The 16,855-nt window shown below is 42.3% G+C and overlaps 1 protein-coding gene across 9 annotated transcripts in view; it reads right to left on the bottom strand.

Moving 5' to 3' along the window:
• TIAM1 (T cell lymphoma invasion and metastasis 1) overlaps positions 1-16,855 on the bottom strand; it is a 368,684-nt gene that overhangs the window by 8,901 nt on the left and 342,928 nt on the right. For all 9 annotated transcript variants that reach the window (XM_023517428.1, XM_023517430.1, XM_023517429.1 and 6 more), the window contains 6 exons: positions 15,512-15,620; positions 11,518-11,697; positions 11,311-11,429; positions 6,623-6,731; positions 1,563-1,621; positions 942-1,044 (listed from right to left, as the gene is read on the bottom strand). In XM_023517428.1, the coding sequence (XP_023373196.1) occupies positions 942-1,044; positions 1,563-1,621; positions 6,623-6,731; positions 11,311-11,429; positions 11,518-11,697; positions 15,512-15,620 (679 nt within the window). The remainder of the gene's footprint in view (positions 1-941; positions 1,045-1,562; positions 1,622-6,622; positions 6,732-11,310; positions 11,430-11,517; positions 11,698-15,511; positions 15,621-16,855) is intronic.

Raw genomic sequence — 16,855 nt, 5'->3', positions numbered from 1 at the left:
GTGAAAAGAATAATTCACTGCAGACATTAAAGCTGCGCTCCATGAGGTCTCGCTCTTATCCAGAGGTTCAGAACTCTGGTCACAGACCCTCACTGTGGCTACATGATTACCCCCAACTGGAATTCATTTGCAAAAAGTCCTACAAACTTTCCCGGACTAAGATAAAAATCTAACTTTCCATATTCTGATTCCCAAATCTCCTGGAGTCTACTTCATAATGAGAGAGGGTTTGACCAGTCTTTGCAACTCAATTAAAATAAGCTCTTATCTTGATGATTTTAAAATTGATTTGAATGGAAAGTAGAGGGAGACAATGGAATGTCCCATCACAAAGATGGCTTTGTTTTCAAAATTTCCAGTCTTTCTGTGTTTAGTGCTCAATGAAGGAAAAATTCCTGGCTAAGAAGCCTGTCTGTAGTTTGCTATAGAAGCAAGCTTTCCTATTTATAAACCTGGCACAAGGGAACAAAGGAACAGGATAATTCATAATCTAAAGTTCTAAAGTAAAACAACAATACCATTCTGTGTTCAACCCTCAAAATGCTACTGCAGCTGTTGTCGACCCACCGTTTATAGGTTCCTGGAAATTCACATGTAATTCAATTTTGCAAATCATACGTTGGAGGCATTGGAGTAAATCACTGTGTTAGAAGCTTAGAGAAACCTTCTTAAGGCAAATAATAGCTTCAATGTGTGTGTCCTACATGCCTTTTGCATTTGAGTTTTCCTACTGCACTGTGAAGGAAGATACATCTAGTTTATTAGAGAGAATAATTGGACGTTTACCAAATACTTGTCCCCATGACATCGGACTAGGGTGAGTTGGTTTTAGAAGGCTCAGATCCAGTTTTTTTGCTTGGTGGTTAGACCAAAAGTGTGAATACAATCAAATAATTCACGGAAACATCAGAAATACGAAGCTGGCCTGGCTCAAAGTTTACCTGCAGTAGCCAAAGCTCGAACCTGCAGAGCCTCGGTAGGGATCATATGTCGAAATCGGAAGGGGTCCCAGTCCTCGTAAATTGAAAGCCTGTGAGATCCTACCTGCAGAAAGGAAGGAATTGGCGGCATTAAGAACAATCTAATCCACTCTGGCCCAGTGCCCTACATTTTCTAAACCAGTGACAGCCACTCGTCACTAACTCCAGGGCTTGTCCAAAGGAATCTCCTCCCCGCATGTTTCTTTGTTCGTCCATCAAGCAGTGACATGCATGATAAATATGCTGCCAGTTTGCAAATAAGCTTGCTGACCAAATGCAGGTGAGAGAGAGGCACAGGAAAGGGGAGAAAGGGGATCAGTGGCAGCAGAGAAAGGAAGAAAAAATAGTGTCAGGAAGGTTCTGAGTCATGGCAGGCTCAATAGGTAATTCATTTTCATGCTCTAACCCTGAGCCTGCCTGAGCGATGTCCTCAAGAGTCTGGAGTAGCACATAACCAAAATAAACCATAAAAAGGCTCCTACTGACAACAGATGTCAAATTTCTGTCAAATCATGCAGAAATGACTGAGAAGTGGACAGAAGAAGATACTTTCAAATGATGGGGTGAAATAAGAAGTCTTACAAGTTTCTTCTTCTGTTTGGAACCATCTTTATACACAAGAACCACAGCAGTTTTGAAGACTGGAAAAAAAGAAATAAAAACAGTTATGGTGCAAAATATGTCTTAGCATTGTTAACTTGTGGTACTAAACACCACAGTGACGAAAAGGACTGAGAGATCCCAGTTGACTAATGCCCACCCACCTTACACTCACTCATCACATCTGTGCAAATCAAAAGCCTATGAGAGAGGAAAATCCCCACATTCAAAATAAACATGGAAAATCTACCTCCCCTCCCCCAAAATATTTGAGTAAAATATATACTTTACCTATGATATCATATCAAGGTTAAAACTTTAGCTGACACATATTCAATAGAAATGCAATCATTCAGCAGCTGGAAGAATAATATAAATGTCTTGGCCAGGTGAGGTGGCTCACACCTATAATCCTAGCATTCTGGGAGGCCCAGGTAGGAGGATGATTTGAGCTCAGGAGTTTGAGACCAGCCTGAGCAAGACCCATCTCCACTAAAAACAGAAAAACTGAGGCAAGGGGATCTCGTGAGCCCAGGAGTTGTGGAGGTTGCTGTGAGCTGTGATAACACCATGAAACTTTCTCAGGGCAACCAAGGCTCTGTCTCAAAAAAAAGAGTAATATAAACATCTTTTATAATAATACAATTGCTAAAGGTGATTTACATTCATATAAATTAAGCTAATATTGCACACATGTGCACACACACATATATGGTGTTCTTATTCAGGAAATATAATTCATCTTTTTGACCTAAAGAAACAAAAATTAGTTTATGAAGTAGAATGCAAATCCCACTTCTTCCAAATAGGCTGAATCAGAATAAGCTCTTTAGGAGCAGTAAATATGTAGTTTTATTCTTATATTATTTCAGGGGGTGGGGAGATACAGGGAGTTATGTATAATCTTCCAGAGAATTCCTTAAGCAATGCTAAGCATGTCTGACATGCAATGATTCTGATTCCTGGGGTGGAAGTGGGGGCTGGAGTCAGACCTCGGAAGGAATGGCAGGGTAGATGCAGCATCCAGCCTGTTTGGGTTCTTTGTGTCAGGGTCTCTGCTTCACCACTATCCAACTTGCAGCCTGTGGGCCATATACTCATTATTTGAAGATTGTTTTGCTTATCTGTTCTGCTGGAATGCATGAATATTTTATTATTGTTGTTCATGAACTTTCCTTAGTGTTCATGTATTTAATGCAGGGCCCAAAGCAACTCTTACTCTTCTAATTTGTGGCAGAAAAGAAAAAAGGTTGAACACCTCTGGAAATGTTGGTGCTTCCCCAAAATTCACATGTTGAAACTGATCACTGATGTGGCCTTTTTAGGAGGTGGGGCCTCTGAGAGGTGATTAGGCCATAAGGACTCTGCCCTCACGAATGAGATTAGTGCCCTTATTAAAGAGGCCCGAGAAAGATGCCTCGACTCGTGTCAAATGGAGACACGGCTAGAAAGCACCATCTATGAGAAAGTGGGATCTTGGACTTCTGACCTCCACAACTTTGACATATGAATTTCTGTTGTTTGTAAGCCACTCAGTTTATATCATTTTGTTATAGCAGCTGAACATCCTAAGACAGTCTGTGTATCACTTCCAACCCTGACACAGAGAAATAGCCTGGTCATGTAACCCCTGGAGGAGGCACAGCCTATCGTACCAGACACAGAATTACAATGAGAATGAACATTGAGAGAATTCTCAGAATGGACCACCAGGTGCCCAGGCCCTCTGGAGACAAACCTAAAGTATCTGGTTCATTTTCTTTTTTAATTAGGACAGGCCAGATTTCCCTTTGTGCAGGGTCATCCTAATCTCCGCTGCAGAGAAATAAGCCTTGAGATGCAAAGAAACTGACTGACCACTGGGTCTAGACTGCCCCTAGTTCTTCACACTTTAAAGCATCTGAATGTCAAGGTTCCCCAAGGATAGACTGGAAAGTTTCCTTCCAGAGGTGCTCCCTGACCTGAGGGGGCCGTGCCATTTCTCAGCAGCAGCTGAGCACCAGCAATCTGTGAAGACCCTTCATTCTCACCATGAAGTGTTCAGGAATCACAGAGGCCAGGACAGCAAGGTCCCCTTAAAGAGAGAGCTGTACCTCAGGAGAGGGAACCATCAACCTGAATCTCAGAAGACCCACCATGTCACTGGGACCACAGCTCAAGGGTGTGCTGCCATGGCTCTAAGGCTAATGGACTTGCCACAGATTCCCTCATCTTCATCACCAAGGATCACAACAGTAGTGCTGGAGAGTAACCCTTAGCCCTCCTTAAGCTTTCTCCAGACCTCAGGGCTATTCTCACTCAACCAACTCTGTGGAGTTTCCCAGTCCTTCAGACACAGCCTGGATCTCCAAAAGTCTTGGCAGCCCTTCCCGGCCTAAAGCACTCGTTTTGTGCACCAAAAGGTGAATGTCTAATACCCTTCAAAGCAGAAGCCCAAACAAGTTACTTCTGTTTCTGTTTTGGTTTTTTTGGTTTTTATGTAGAGACAGAGTCTCACTTTAATGCCTTCGGTAGAGTGCCATGGCATCACACAGCTCTCAGCAACCTCCAGCTCCTGGACTTAGGCGATTGTCTTGCCTCAGCCTTCCAAGTAGCTGGGACTATAGACACCGGCCACAACGCCCAGCTATTTTTTTTTTGTTGCAGTTTGGCAGGGGACAGGTTTGAACCCGCCACCCTCGGTATATGGGGCCAGTGCCCTAACCCCTGAGTCACAGGTGGTGATAATCAACATTCAGTACACATGAGCCACTCTGGGAACGAAATATCAAGGTGCTTTTTTGCTAGCAAGTCAACTGTGGCTTTGGGAGAAAGCCACACTATTTCCTGAGGTTAGATGTTTAAACTGAAACAAAAAGACAACTGGGGTTTAACCCCGAGGCTGCCTGATTGAGGGTCATTAGCCTCCTTCCCTCCCAGCTGCCCTTCCTGTGTCCATACATTTCTACTAGGTCTGCCTTGCTACTGAAAATCACACCCAAACCCTCAAGCCTGCCACCTATAAAGACTGGGAATCCCCAGACAAACTCATTATGGTGACCGTAGCCAGCCTTTATTCATAATCCTGATTTCTCCTTCCCCTGTCTTTATTATTCTGGAGAGGATTCTGAATTACAATATAAGCTGGTCTCACATCACACAGCCTTCAGCAGGTTTTCTTGTGAACCACAGCCCCTACTGAGTTTGCTGTCCATGTGGCGCCCTGGGGCTGGGGACACAGCTTCCATTTACACCCAGGACAGGTATGCTGGACTCACCACGTCCTTGAAGGCAGCACTTACCCACTCCTCCCTCTCGTAGACAACCTCGGGGCTGGACGCAGAGTAGCAGAGTCCGCTATCTCATCTGAGCCTACGAAGCAGATGGCACCTAAAACCCCAAACTTCAAAACTGGCCTTTTCTTGAAACACAGGTTGGCAAAATAGGACTCTCAGGCCAAACCCGGGCTCGCCCGCCACTTGCCAATGCTGCCATCTCGTTGGTTGCTATATTGTCCTCAGCTACTTTTGGCAACGCTGGCAAAGCAAGTGGCCTCTTGGTCCCATAGCCTCTTAACAGAAAAAGAGTTTGCCCACCCCTACTGTCTCCTACTTAAATTATTTTCTTTTTCTAAATCCACTTATTTCTAACTATAGCAACTCCATCAAATTCAGGGAGCAAGCCATGGAAAATCCAAATGCTGCACTTCTGGAATTGCTACTCTGTGATGGATCCAACATCAGAAACAGGTGGCTGGTTTGGGTCACTTTAGTATCCTGAACCCTACACATGAGCCACCAAGAAGCATCCGAGAGATCCCAGGCCTCTCCAAGAAGAAATGGCAATATGAAAAACACGAGAGTGATGCTGAAAAGGAAGCTGCCCCACCAAACACGTCCCACGTGTGAACGCGCCTCTGTGTGACTCATCCAGTCACGTCATCGCCACACTTTTTGTGTTCGTTATTTTTAATACAATGGTATCAACAACTCCAGTGGCTCGCTGGAAATTTTAGGCATACAGATCTAAGCAGAAGTCCAATAAATCTTTGTACTAAACCCTCTGATTTTGATCTCACGAGGATGTTCCATTAGAAAATGCCACATTCGCATGATGGAAGAATAAAAAGAGCTCAGTCAAGAATCAGTAAACAGCCCCCTTTCCCTACATGCCGAGAGAAATAATATAAAGAGAATGGCAAATGCTAGATTTCCTATACATTTTGTTACGGCCCATGATAAGCAGAGGCGAGGAAAAATCAGAACATAAAACAAAAGCTTGAAGTGTTGACAGTTTTATATTCAGAAACAACACTGCAATATGCCAAGAAGCATTTACACTGTAACAAGCCTTATTTCCTGAATTATGCACAGTTCCCAGTATACTAAAACTCACAGTTTCTCTCTCTCTCTCTCCAAAAACATACGCATATTACAATACAGTAACATGAAACCTCTCATTGCTGGAGCTGCATCCATCCAAGCCAGTGTATTAAAACACAAATCATCCAGAACATCTCTTCTTTCCCTCGTATTTAGCAGCAATGTGACTGAGATGTATCTCACCACGATCAAGGCAGCCCAGAGTGGCCATGATGGCTCAGCTGGGAATTAACATTCTCCATCCTGATCTTGCACACAGCAACACAGAATCAGGAAGAGTATAAAAGATACAGGGCTTGAGGTCTCAGAAACAGAGACTATTTTTTCTTGATTTTTCATTTTATTTTTCTTTGCTTTATTGTTAGCCCATTATTTTGAAAACTCAGTGCTGCAGCAGCAGTAGCAAAAAACCATTCTTTTCCTGCCTGTATGTTTATATCTGGGATAGACTTGGGCACAGCCTATCTGTGCAGCTGAGCAGCCACACAGTACAACTGAACTGCAAGGTTTCGTTTAGCATTTGTGAGATGTTGGTGGCTATAGCAGGAAGACCAGTTTAGATAACTGCAATTAAGTTTATTTAATAAATTGTGTCTTGGAAAAGAAACGTTCTCGTTTTAAAAAAACAAAAATAAATAAGTCAGCTTTTCCCTCTCTGCAAAACCCCCTTCTGAAACGTACCAAAGGCGGCCAATTCCGGTTCCTTTTTCCACTTCCCCAGGGAGGCTGGTGGGTTGAGCCAGATCACGGTGCTGTGCAAAAGCAGGTCTCCCATGCTCAGATCTGCAACCTGAAAATTATAGACGGGGCAAAAGCTTACCAGGAGATGTTATCAATACTCAGATTTTCATGACTTTTGAAAATTCACCAGGCTCATGTCACTTTTTCTGCATGAAAACACTGTTCCTAAAACATTTGGTTACATATATAAGGTAGTCTATAAATTAAATAGCTTGAATTAGCCATTCCACAATGTAACATATACCAAAATACCCTGCTGGACACTACAAATACATGCACTTTTGGCCTGTCAATTTCATTATTTAAAAAAGAAATAGCACAAAATGACAGATCACATTTTTTATAAATACTCTCAGTTTGTCAGCATCTGAATAAAAAATACCACCTCCACCTGAAACAAAAGGCTGAAGATATCAAAATGTCTAGCTAGCTTCTCTAATGCTGAATATTAGTATTATTATGTTCTAGCTAAGTTTGAGCTAGAAACAATGCAATTTTAATTTAAAAATCTTTTAATTCACATAAGATTCCCTAATTAAAAAAATAAATCCTCTGTATTCCCAAACAAACACACAGATGAAGGGGAGTGTGTGGGGGGTTGGGGGGGAGGAGGAAATCTCATCTTTTTTTCTTATTCTGTGTTTATTGCCAGAATCTCAGGAACAAGATAGCTAAAAGGAACAAGGCAAACCACTGAGATCTACAGTTGTTAGGAAAAAACGGGTTGGTATGGTACCTATGCATGTGGTTTCTCTCTTAACAAGTTTCCACACAGCGGGCATAAGGGGGCCGGAGCTGCTTCCTGGGGCTGCAGGCTCTTTCTTGGGCTCGTTCTGGTCCTCTTTGGAATCATCTTCCCAAACCCCAAGAGGGAGTTCTGTAGGGAGACCTCTACCTTCCTAAAGACTGGGATGCCTCACTGAGGATTTTTTAGGCCTTTTCTAAGGTAAAACACCCTCTTGCCTTATTCTTCCTCCTAGTTAAGCAAAATGGTCTGTGTGGTTCAGCCCAACTCCTTAACATGGGGCAGGAAGCTGCAGGCCCAGCTTCATTAAAAAAAGTAAGTTTGTTAGCCAGTGCTGTTCTCTGTGAACATATTTGCCTTCAAAGAGATCCCAAGGAAAATTGACTAAAGACAGGATTCAGGTACTCTATGGCCCTAAAATGTCATCATTTTACCATAAAGCTGCTATTACTAATAGATACTAATAAATCATCCTATTTGTGTTCAAGAACTGTTCATAAATCCATTCTAGGTGTTTGCCACATGTTGTCTTGAAAGGGAACTACAAGGATTAGGAATCACCTGTGCGAAAATCAGAACATAATTTGGGTGCAACCACAACTACCTCCGTCTCTACTGTCGTCCCAGTATACTGCTGCACGCAGTGGTGTAGAACTGTCCTTGATCTTGGCACAGGTCATGCTATTTCCCCAGGATTCATTCTCCCCAGGGTTTTATTCTTATAGAATTAAGACCATCTTCCTTTCCAGTTTAAAGACCATTCTCTTCAATGGAGGAAAAAGAGGTCAAACCAGCCTTGCCAGGGACTTCTTGAGTAATCAGTTGCCTTTGAGTTATTGATTCCCACCAGGGCCTAGTTCCTCCTGTATATCTTGAGGGAGAACCCCACTAAATCACATTTTTTTACTTGCACTCTTTGGCGTCTCTGTCAAGCCTTAATTTTTCTGGGCTTTAGACCTCCTGATAAGAATAGGATTTTCCTACTGTTTAAAACCGATACCCAGTCACATATCCCTCCTTCCAACTTCTACATGTTTCTTTTTATGATTTCAGCTTGTGAAAAATACTTTGTATGGCCCTTTATCTCTTTTTTCCTCACTGGAAAGATGCCTTACTTGACTGTCAGAATTTCACCTTAAAAACCTTCTGGATTCACCTAAGCCATAGTCCCTTTTATAGTGGTTAACTTTTGATCAGATTCATCATTGATTTCCCCTAAATTCTTTGCAATCCATTACCCATATCACCTTCCAGTCGTTAGCATCATGGTCATTTGCTCCTAACATCATTCAAATCCAGTAATTAACTTGGCATAGAAAGAAAATAAAATGAAAATGTTTATTTCCAGTTGGGTGTGGTAGCTTATGCCTATAATCCTAGCACTCTGGGAGACCGCAGCAGGAGGACTGCTTGAGGCCAGGAGTTCAAGACCAGCCTGATCAATAAAGGGACCTGGTCTCAACTAAATATAGGGGAAAAAAGCTGGGTTTGGTGACTGCAGAGTTTTCTTCTTGCCTTCTTATGTATTTTGTGCTTTTCTTTAATAAGCATAATTTTATTTTATTAAAGAAGAAGTATTTCTTCTTTTCCATTGTCTATAAGATTTGGCATGATCTGTTTTTTGAAATTATCTTTTACTTTTGTTTATAAATATTAGTTGTCTATATTTTGAGACTTTGGGAAAAAAAAGAAAAGTTAACTTATGATTCCATACTGAATGTCAGAGTCAAAGCATTCTATAATAATAGACATACTCTTATCTGACAATGTGAATGTTACTTTCTTTGCATTATTATTATTGCTTAATATTTTGATGCAGCAATTGTCTGATTTCTTTTCTGAATGCATTTATCTTCGTTCATTCTTTATGAGGTTTTGTTTCTCGTCCTTATCTTAAACATTGCTATTGTTATTAAATTTTAAGCCTTTTTAATTCTGTGATGGCAAAAAGTAGAAACCTAATAAACACATGTATAGGTAGTAAAAAATTTTTAAAAAGCATATTTTTTTCCCTATTATAAAAGTTTTATAGAAAACAAAGAATTAAATCAGGCATCCTCAAATTACAGCCTGTGGGCTACATGCGGCCCACCAAGGACATTTATCCAGCCTGCCAGGTGTTTCTGCTGCCACTGCCTGACCTGCTTAGCCACTGCCTGTCTTTTTAAACTATAGTCCAGCCCTCCAACAGTCTGAGGGACAGTGAACTGGTCCCCAGTTTAAAAAGTTTGAGGACCCCTGAATTAAATCCAGGTTAGCAGTGTCCATCTTTTCTACACTCTGGTAGATTAAATTATCTTACATGGAGACTAAGAACATTCACATGCTCTGCTGGTAGTATTATTATGTAGGAAAAAAATGTTTTTCTGTTGAAAATTACACATCCTCTCCAGAAGACTTTCCTGGGCTCCCGGGCTATCAGAGTCTATCCCTGTATACTGTCTTTTACAACCCTCGGTAAAGTGTAGGCAACAGACAGATGTATAAGTTCTGTCCAGTCTAATACTGACCTAGTTGGTTTCTTCCAGCTGTGGAAAAACTAGTTTGTCTTTGTTTAAAACACATCTCAATATTTCTTTAGTCCATATATAAATCTTTGTGATTTTGACTCTTCCAATGAACCCTTATATTAATAACACCTGCCTGGGGATCCCACATCTTGTAAGTAAAATAAACTTCTTAACATATGTTTATTTTTACATGTGATGTCATGATTGTACCTCTTTCTGAAAATTGTGTTTTTAACAGTATGAAAACTTGTTTTGTTGTGCAGAGGACATGAAATGAGCCAGGATAATAACCCTTCATATATTTGCAGATAGTTGCTATCTTTAATCTAGACTAAACAACCAAACTTCATCTTACCCCCGTTGCTTTTAATCCTGCTGCCAGTCACAGTAGGAGGGTTTTTTGTTTTTTGTGTTTCATGGTTTCTTCCCAGCTTTTCTCCTTTTATTTTTAAGGTAGAACTAAGTACGATATTCTCATTGAAGCTGGATGTACACAGGAATTGCTGGACGCTGCTACATACCATATACTACCTTTCCCTCTAATTCATCTCAATCTTATCATCTTATCAACATTTTTATTCATATAAGTGCTTCAATAACTCAGGCACAACTTTTAGTTCACTCTAAGTTTCCCTCAGGTATATATGCCCCATCCCTGCTACTTCTACATAGGCTTTTGGGTAGACTTAAAAAGAAACATGATCCAGAATGATACAAAGCTGGCATTCATTCAACAAATATTAACGACCACCTACTGCATGCTGAATGTTATTCTGATGTCTGGAGACACACCTTGGCCTTTAATGATGCTCATAGAAATATCCTAGATTGTAGTAATGGAAGTTTACTTCCACATTTAACACAGAATAAAACCAGAGATCTCAAGGGGGAAGAGTAGAGTACCAGGAACATGTTTTCTAGACTAAGAAACAGGCCAGCTGAGGGAGAACAGTCACGTGGTCACCTTGGATAAAGGACAGTCAAGCCACGAGGAAGGACAATATAATTGTAACTATTTTACTTATAATTTGTACCTTTAAAAACAGGCAAACTCGAGGCCAAGGCGGATGGACTGCCTGAGTTCACAGGTTCAAGACCAGCCTGAGCCAGAGTGAGACCCCCGTCTCTAAAAAATATAGCTGGGCATTGTGGTGGGCACCTGTAGTCCCAGATAGTTGGGAGGCTGAAGCAAGAGAATCGCTTAAGCCCAAGAGTTGAAGGTTGCTATGAGTTGTGACGCCACGGCACTCTACCAAGGACAGCACAGTGAGACTCTGTCTCCAAAAATGGTAATACAAAATAAACAAATAAATAAAAACAAGCAAACTCAAACCCAGCTTTCCTGACAGGCATCCTGAGAAGAGGGTACTTACCTCTTTTTTCTCACCAGTCTGTTCAGCGATCAGCTGGTCAAACACAGCCCCGAATTCTTCGTGGATTTTCTGCATCTCGTTGATGTGACTTGCGACCTTGTTCATAGTCTTGATGGCCACTAGCAGAAAACAAGCCATGAAATAAAGAGACGATTGAGAATCTCTGGGGAGACACATGGGGAGATCCCAGGCCGGGGTTTGGCTCACCATCCAGGTGGTAGTGCTCCTCGCTCTCCGCATCGGTCAGAGCAAACAGCTCCTTGAGCAGAAGTGGGTACTTGAGAATCCTCTGGATGGGTTTAATGAGGTAAGACTCGAGCGTGGACGAGTGCTGCTGCTTCGGGTTCTGGGCGTCCAAGAACGCCTTGAAAGCCGTGTCTGTCCTGGCTGCGAGGGTTTAAACACAGGCTGTCAGGGAGGAACGCCCAAATGATGCCCTTCTCACAGTCTCCTGCACTTGGCATTCACTGACTGACTCCAAGGTGCCTTTTTGCAGGACTGAGCAGAGAACGGGGTTCAGGAAGACGGAAGGTGGAAGGGTGCAGCAGGGCTTGTATATTTGGGGTGGGGGAGAGGCCCGATGAGTTAAAGGATAATAGGGTTTTAAGTTCTGGACTCTGGGATTTTCAGGGGCTGCTATTTATCCTATTTAAGTATGGCCTTTCATTCTGATGTTTTGACATCTGGGGCCTTACTGACCCTGGGGAGACTGCCCCTCCCAGGGATGGCCAATTAATACAGACAGCAAAAGCTTTGCAGCTAAGGAGCCTGCGGAGTCTGCACCCAGCCAGTCCTATGTGAGGCTCTTACAACCCTATGCTGCTGTTCCCTCCGTAATCACCCCAGGGCCGGGTGTCGGGCAGCTCAGCACCTACGACACCCACCCCAGAGCCTGAGGAAGTCACTCCACCCAGCTAGTGCTCAGCTTGCTGCTTCCCCAGACTCACCTATTCCTTCCCTCAGAAGCCACCAGAAAGGCTCTGGGCCACATTTCTCCCTGGCTTCTCTGACTCCTGAACACTGGTGTCAATCTCTCTGACACAGAGTCCCATCTTTTCTTGGGGACTATGACCTGATCTGCTGGTCTCACTACAGTGGAATAACAATAAAACCTGCCTTGTGAATTCTCCTTACCCTGGTTTCCTAATCTTTTAAGCATCTCACTGCTGGCAGAACCTATTTTTAAAAAACACCAGAAAACACCCACTTAACCAGAGGTGCAGAGGCTCCTTGCAGCTCTGGTTAAGTGGGGCAAGGCTGGGTCTCCCACAGTGATCTAGTTCAAAGTCAATTCAGCAGCACCACCTGTTGGCATCTGTGGGGCGGGATCTGACCTGATCTAGCACTTGCCTCTCCAGCCTTGCTCTTATCTGAGTCCCAGCTGGCTCAGAAAGCTACCCAGGAGTGGCAGGGCCACAGCAACCAGATGTTCCTGGAGGAGGACTGGGAAGGGTAATCCCTTTCCTGGTGCCAGGGAATGGTTGGGGAGGGGCGCAAAACATGGTAAGGGGAAGGGACAGTATATCCAAGTGACTTGACAGTGGACATACGCACGCAGCCTCCAGGCTGGTGAACATAAGCAGGTGCCGGAGGACGGCACAGTGCCCTCCCCACACCTCGCCCTACACTTCTCTTCCATTTCGACATTTCTGAGCTGGGTCCTTTATGATAAACCAGTATGATAAACCTTTATGATAAACAAACAGAATCAGCGTGTGATGAAAAGCATTCTTCACATTCAGAACCTAAGTGTTCGTCTGGACACCTTTTGCCCACTGGAAACTAGACACAGTGCTCCAGTGACTGGAAACTTTTCCTAACAGCACTGGTATGGCATGAGAACTCAAACATGTCTTCAGTAAATAAATAATCTGCCAGGTATGGTGGATCATGCCTATAATTCCAGCACAACTTGGGAAGCCAAGGCTGAAGGATAGCTTGAGCTCAGGAGTTCAAGACCAGCCTGAAAAAGAGCGAGACCTTGTCTCTACCTAAAATAAACACCTGGATGCTGCAGTGAACACCTGTAGTCCCAGCTACTCAGGACACTGAGGCAAAAGGATCTCTGGAGCCCAAGAATTTGAACTTGCTGTGAGCTATGATGCCATAACACTCTACCCAGGGCAGCAGAGTAAGTCTTTAAAAAAAAAAAAAAAAGGATTTTAAATAAATAAATAATCCACTTCTGATGAAAATGCATTTGCATACCCCATGGCTAAGAATGTGAGCTAAGGTTTAAGATACCATAAAAGGGTGTCATGAAACTGTAAAGTGACTCTTCTGTCTTTATTCGATTAAGAAAAGCAGCAATCGCGGGAAGACCTCAGGAGAGCACAGTCTTTTCACCCCTTTTACGGTCCCTTAGGAGGAATAGCCTCTTTGATATGTATTGGCATCATTTCTCTTCTTTTCAAAGAACAAATGGAGAGAAGGGACACTGGGAATAAGGGACCAACTGACCCAGGGGCCAGTGAAGCCAGGCCAGGATGGGGCTCATGCACGGGGAAGCTATGGCTTCCCTGGGGCATCCTAAGTCTCCAGTCACATTTAGAAGGGGCTAGGACCCCTCCCCCACAAAAATTTTTCAGTCCAAAAATATCACCGTGGGTGTTTAACCCACCAACTGCATTTCCTATCAGAACACAGAGGGCCCAGTTCTCAGGGCTTGCTGCACTGCGGCAGCCGGGGTGCCCCCACCCCCAGCTGTGAGTCTGTTAGGAACCACAGCCATGCTCTTTGTTGTTCTCAAAGAGTTCTCCTCACCCTCGGCTCCTTTCACAATTAGAAGAATGTGGGTCATACCATTTTAAGGGCTAGCTTTGAAAAAGATACGTAATATTTTCCAGGTGCAAAAATAATGTTATTAAATTAAGAAAAATCCACGGGAGGCCCGAATTTAATCTAACTGAGTGATTAAAAATAACACACCTTGCTCTAAGGACTGTAGAGGTATACATATTATATCACTGTAGGGGAAATCACTCTAACAATCTCAAAACAATTAGTATTCGATAAAACCTTTTAAATAAACACACAAAAGTACACGGTCAATATAGCACACGGGAAAAGGTCAGACAGCATGACAAGGAAACTCCCAGGCCCCCTTTAAATTCGGGGGTCCACTAGAACACTGTCATACAGACTCCCACTAAGTCTGTTTTTATCTGGGGCAGGCTCTTTTGTTATCCAGAGATCTGCACTGTATCAATATTTCCTATAATAGGTTTTAATTAAGTCAAACTAGCTCTCTTTGGCAGCAAACATAAACATGACACACGCATGTTATTTACATATCCCAGGACTCGATCAGCAGCTGTGTACTTGGCAGCTACAGGAAGTGTTAAGGAACAACACTCTGATTTCCAGAGATTCTTTACGATCAAACTTTCTGCTGGTTCTCTGGTTTACCGAGAGATTTCTTTAATGCTTTTCCCATCACTGACCACTACAGTACTCAACTATGGAAACACAACCACCTTATCTGGGGAGCCTCAGAAAGTTCCATCCTCTTCTCAGAACACTTAAAAAAAGCAACTTGCCAATACAAAAATACTACTTTGTTCTGCATAAAAATAAGTTTAACTGGAAAAATTTTGGGGAATAATGGAAACAGCTTTAGAAGTAATTTTGGTAGCTGCTATCACACGCCCAGGAAAAGAAGTAGGTGAAGGAAAGATGAAATTCCACAAAAGGCACAGAGCAAGTCCTTGTCGGTAAGTTCTTGGAAACTGTGACTTTAAGCACAATGACATATAACGAAACTAATTTTTTTTCTCATCAACATTGTAACAAAACAATGTTAGTCAAACACCTGCTAAAGGACACGACACTTAAAGCTGCAGTTGCCAAGAACCTATTGACAATGTTACCTGAAAGAAAACCTGCTGTTATCAAGTGTGGTGGGTTATAGCAGAAATTAATGGAAAAGAGGGGGGCGGGAAATCAGGGACTTTCTAAACCGCCTATGTTCTTACAGAACTGCAAAATGACCCATCAATTCTAGTCCAAAATTTGCCAAGAAAACTCACAAAACTATTAATTCAAGATACTACATTTCATCTTTCAGTACCCATATTGCGGCTTGCTAAAACGTCTCTCTGGCACATCAATGACTCTGACCAAAAGTCCCCAACTACAGTCAGCCATACAAATGTGAACTGACAAGTGACACACCCACCAGCCACCCCACCTGAGGCCTCACCTTTCACCAGGACCTTGGGAACTTTTGTGTGGCTGGCGCAGAAGGCACTGTAGAGCTTGAAGCGGTCAGCGTAGTACAGAAAGGATCCCCCCAGAGAGAACAGCACTTTCTGGATTGAACGAGAAAAAAAAGCGTAGTTGGTTTATGATCTTTCTCATCGAGAAATATTAGCAGAGAGCTCACGTTTTCCTCGCCCACCACACAAATCAGCATCATCCACACCTGCTAGAGCCCTTCCTTGCTTGCTGATGCCCTAAAATTGACCATCAGAAAATATCTGGGCGTATAAACTTGGGCAATAGTGTTGGATTTTGTCATCTCCATATCTTCAGTGGAGATGCCACTGATTTTCCAGGTCTGTAATGTTTTAATGACCTATCTTGGGGGTATATGAATGTTGATGAGAAAATAAATATTTTTCAAAAGGCAGAAATATCCTCAATTTTCCTACTAGCTTCTGCTGGGAGATAGAAATGTCAAACCAAATGAAGGCAGGAAATGCTCACACTTCCCAAGCCAGAGAACACGTTTCTCTGATCACTCCCTCCACGCTCTCCAAACCCACCTTCTCCCCCAGCAGGGAATAGGTAAGAACACAAACAATATGAACAGATCACACTCTGCTATGGAAATTCTCTTCAGCCTGGGTGCCTTGACCCAAGAGGATCACAACCAGGTGGAGGCCTTCTGTATCAGAACTTGAGCATGCCTGAGTGGGATCCTTTTAATCCCATATTTTTTTTATAAACATATGTATATAATGTTATACATATAGAGGGTGCCAAAAATGTACACACATTTTAAGAAAGGAAAAAACTATTGAAATTGTAATACTTCAGTCACTTTGACTTTTGCCATTACAAGAGATATAAGATTCAGTAAGCAACTATAATATTCAATATACATCAACAACTTTTGTTATCTTGTATAGTGTACCTTGTATTATCAATACAAGTTTCTCCTTTTCTAAAATTGTAAACATTTTTATGGCACCCTCTGTATATATGCAAGAAGCCTTGGGAAAAAATATCCTTTATAAATTTTACATGGATCTAGTCTTGTTCAAAGAGAGGTTTTTGCTTATTTAGGCTTAAAATTAAAAGTTAGGTTCCAAGCAAAGAAATAAGGTCTTGGGTTTGAGGGATAAATTGTGTTCCCCAAAGTACAATTTATCTAATGAACAACGCAGATAATTATGATTGTCTACTAACAATACAAAAATATTTTTTATTTTAAACCACTCATAATTGATAACTGGAGGCCTAAGTTTTCTTCCTATATATTCTATTAACTTTTTCATCCTGTATCTGTCAAGCCCTTCCCAGCGTCCACTGCCTGGCTAAG

This window comes from Otolemur garnettii, unplaced genomic scaffold, assembly GCF_000181295.1.
Source record: "Otolemur garnettii isolate 467f Iridium unplaced genomic scaffold, OtoGar3 scaffold00111, whole genome shotgun sequence".
In the NCBI taxonomy this organism is placed as follows: Eukaryota; Metazoa; Chordata; class Mammalia; order Primates; family Galagidae; genus Otolemur; species Otolemur garnettii.
Note: the sequence above shows the minus strand (reverse complement) of the source record. Positions and strands in the feature narration are given on the sequence as shown.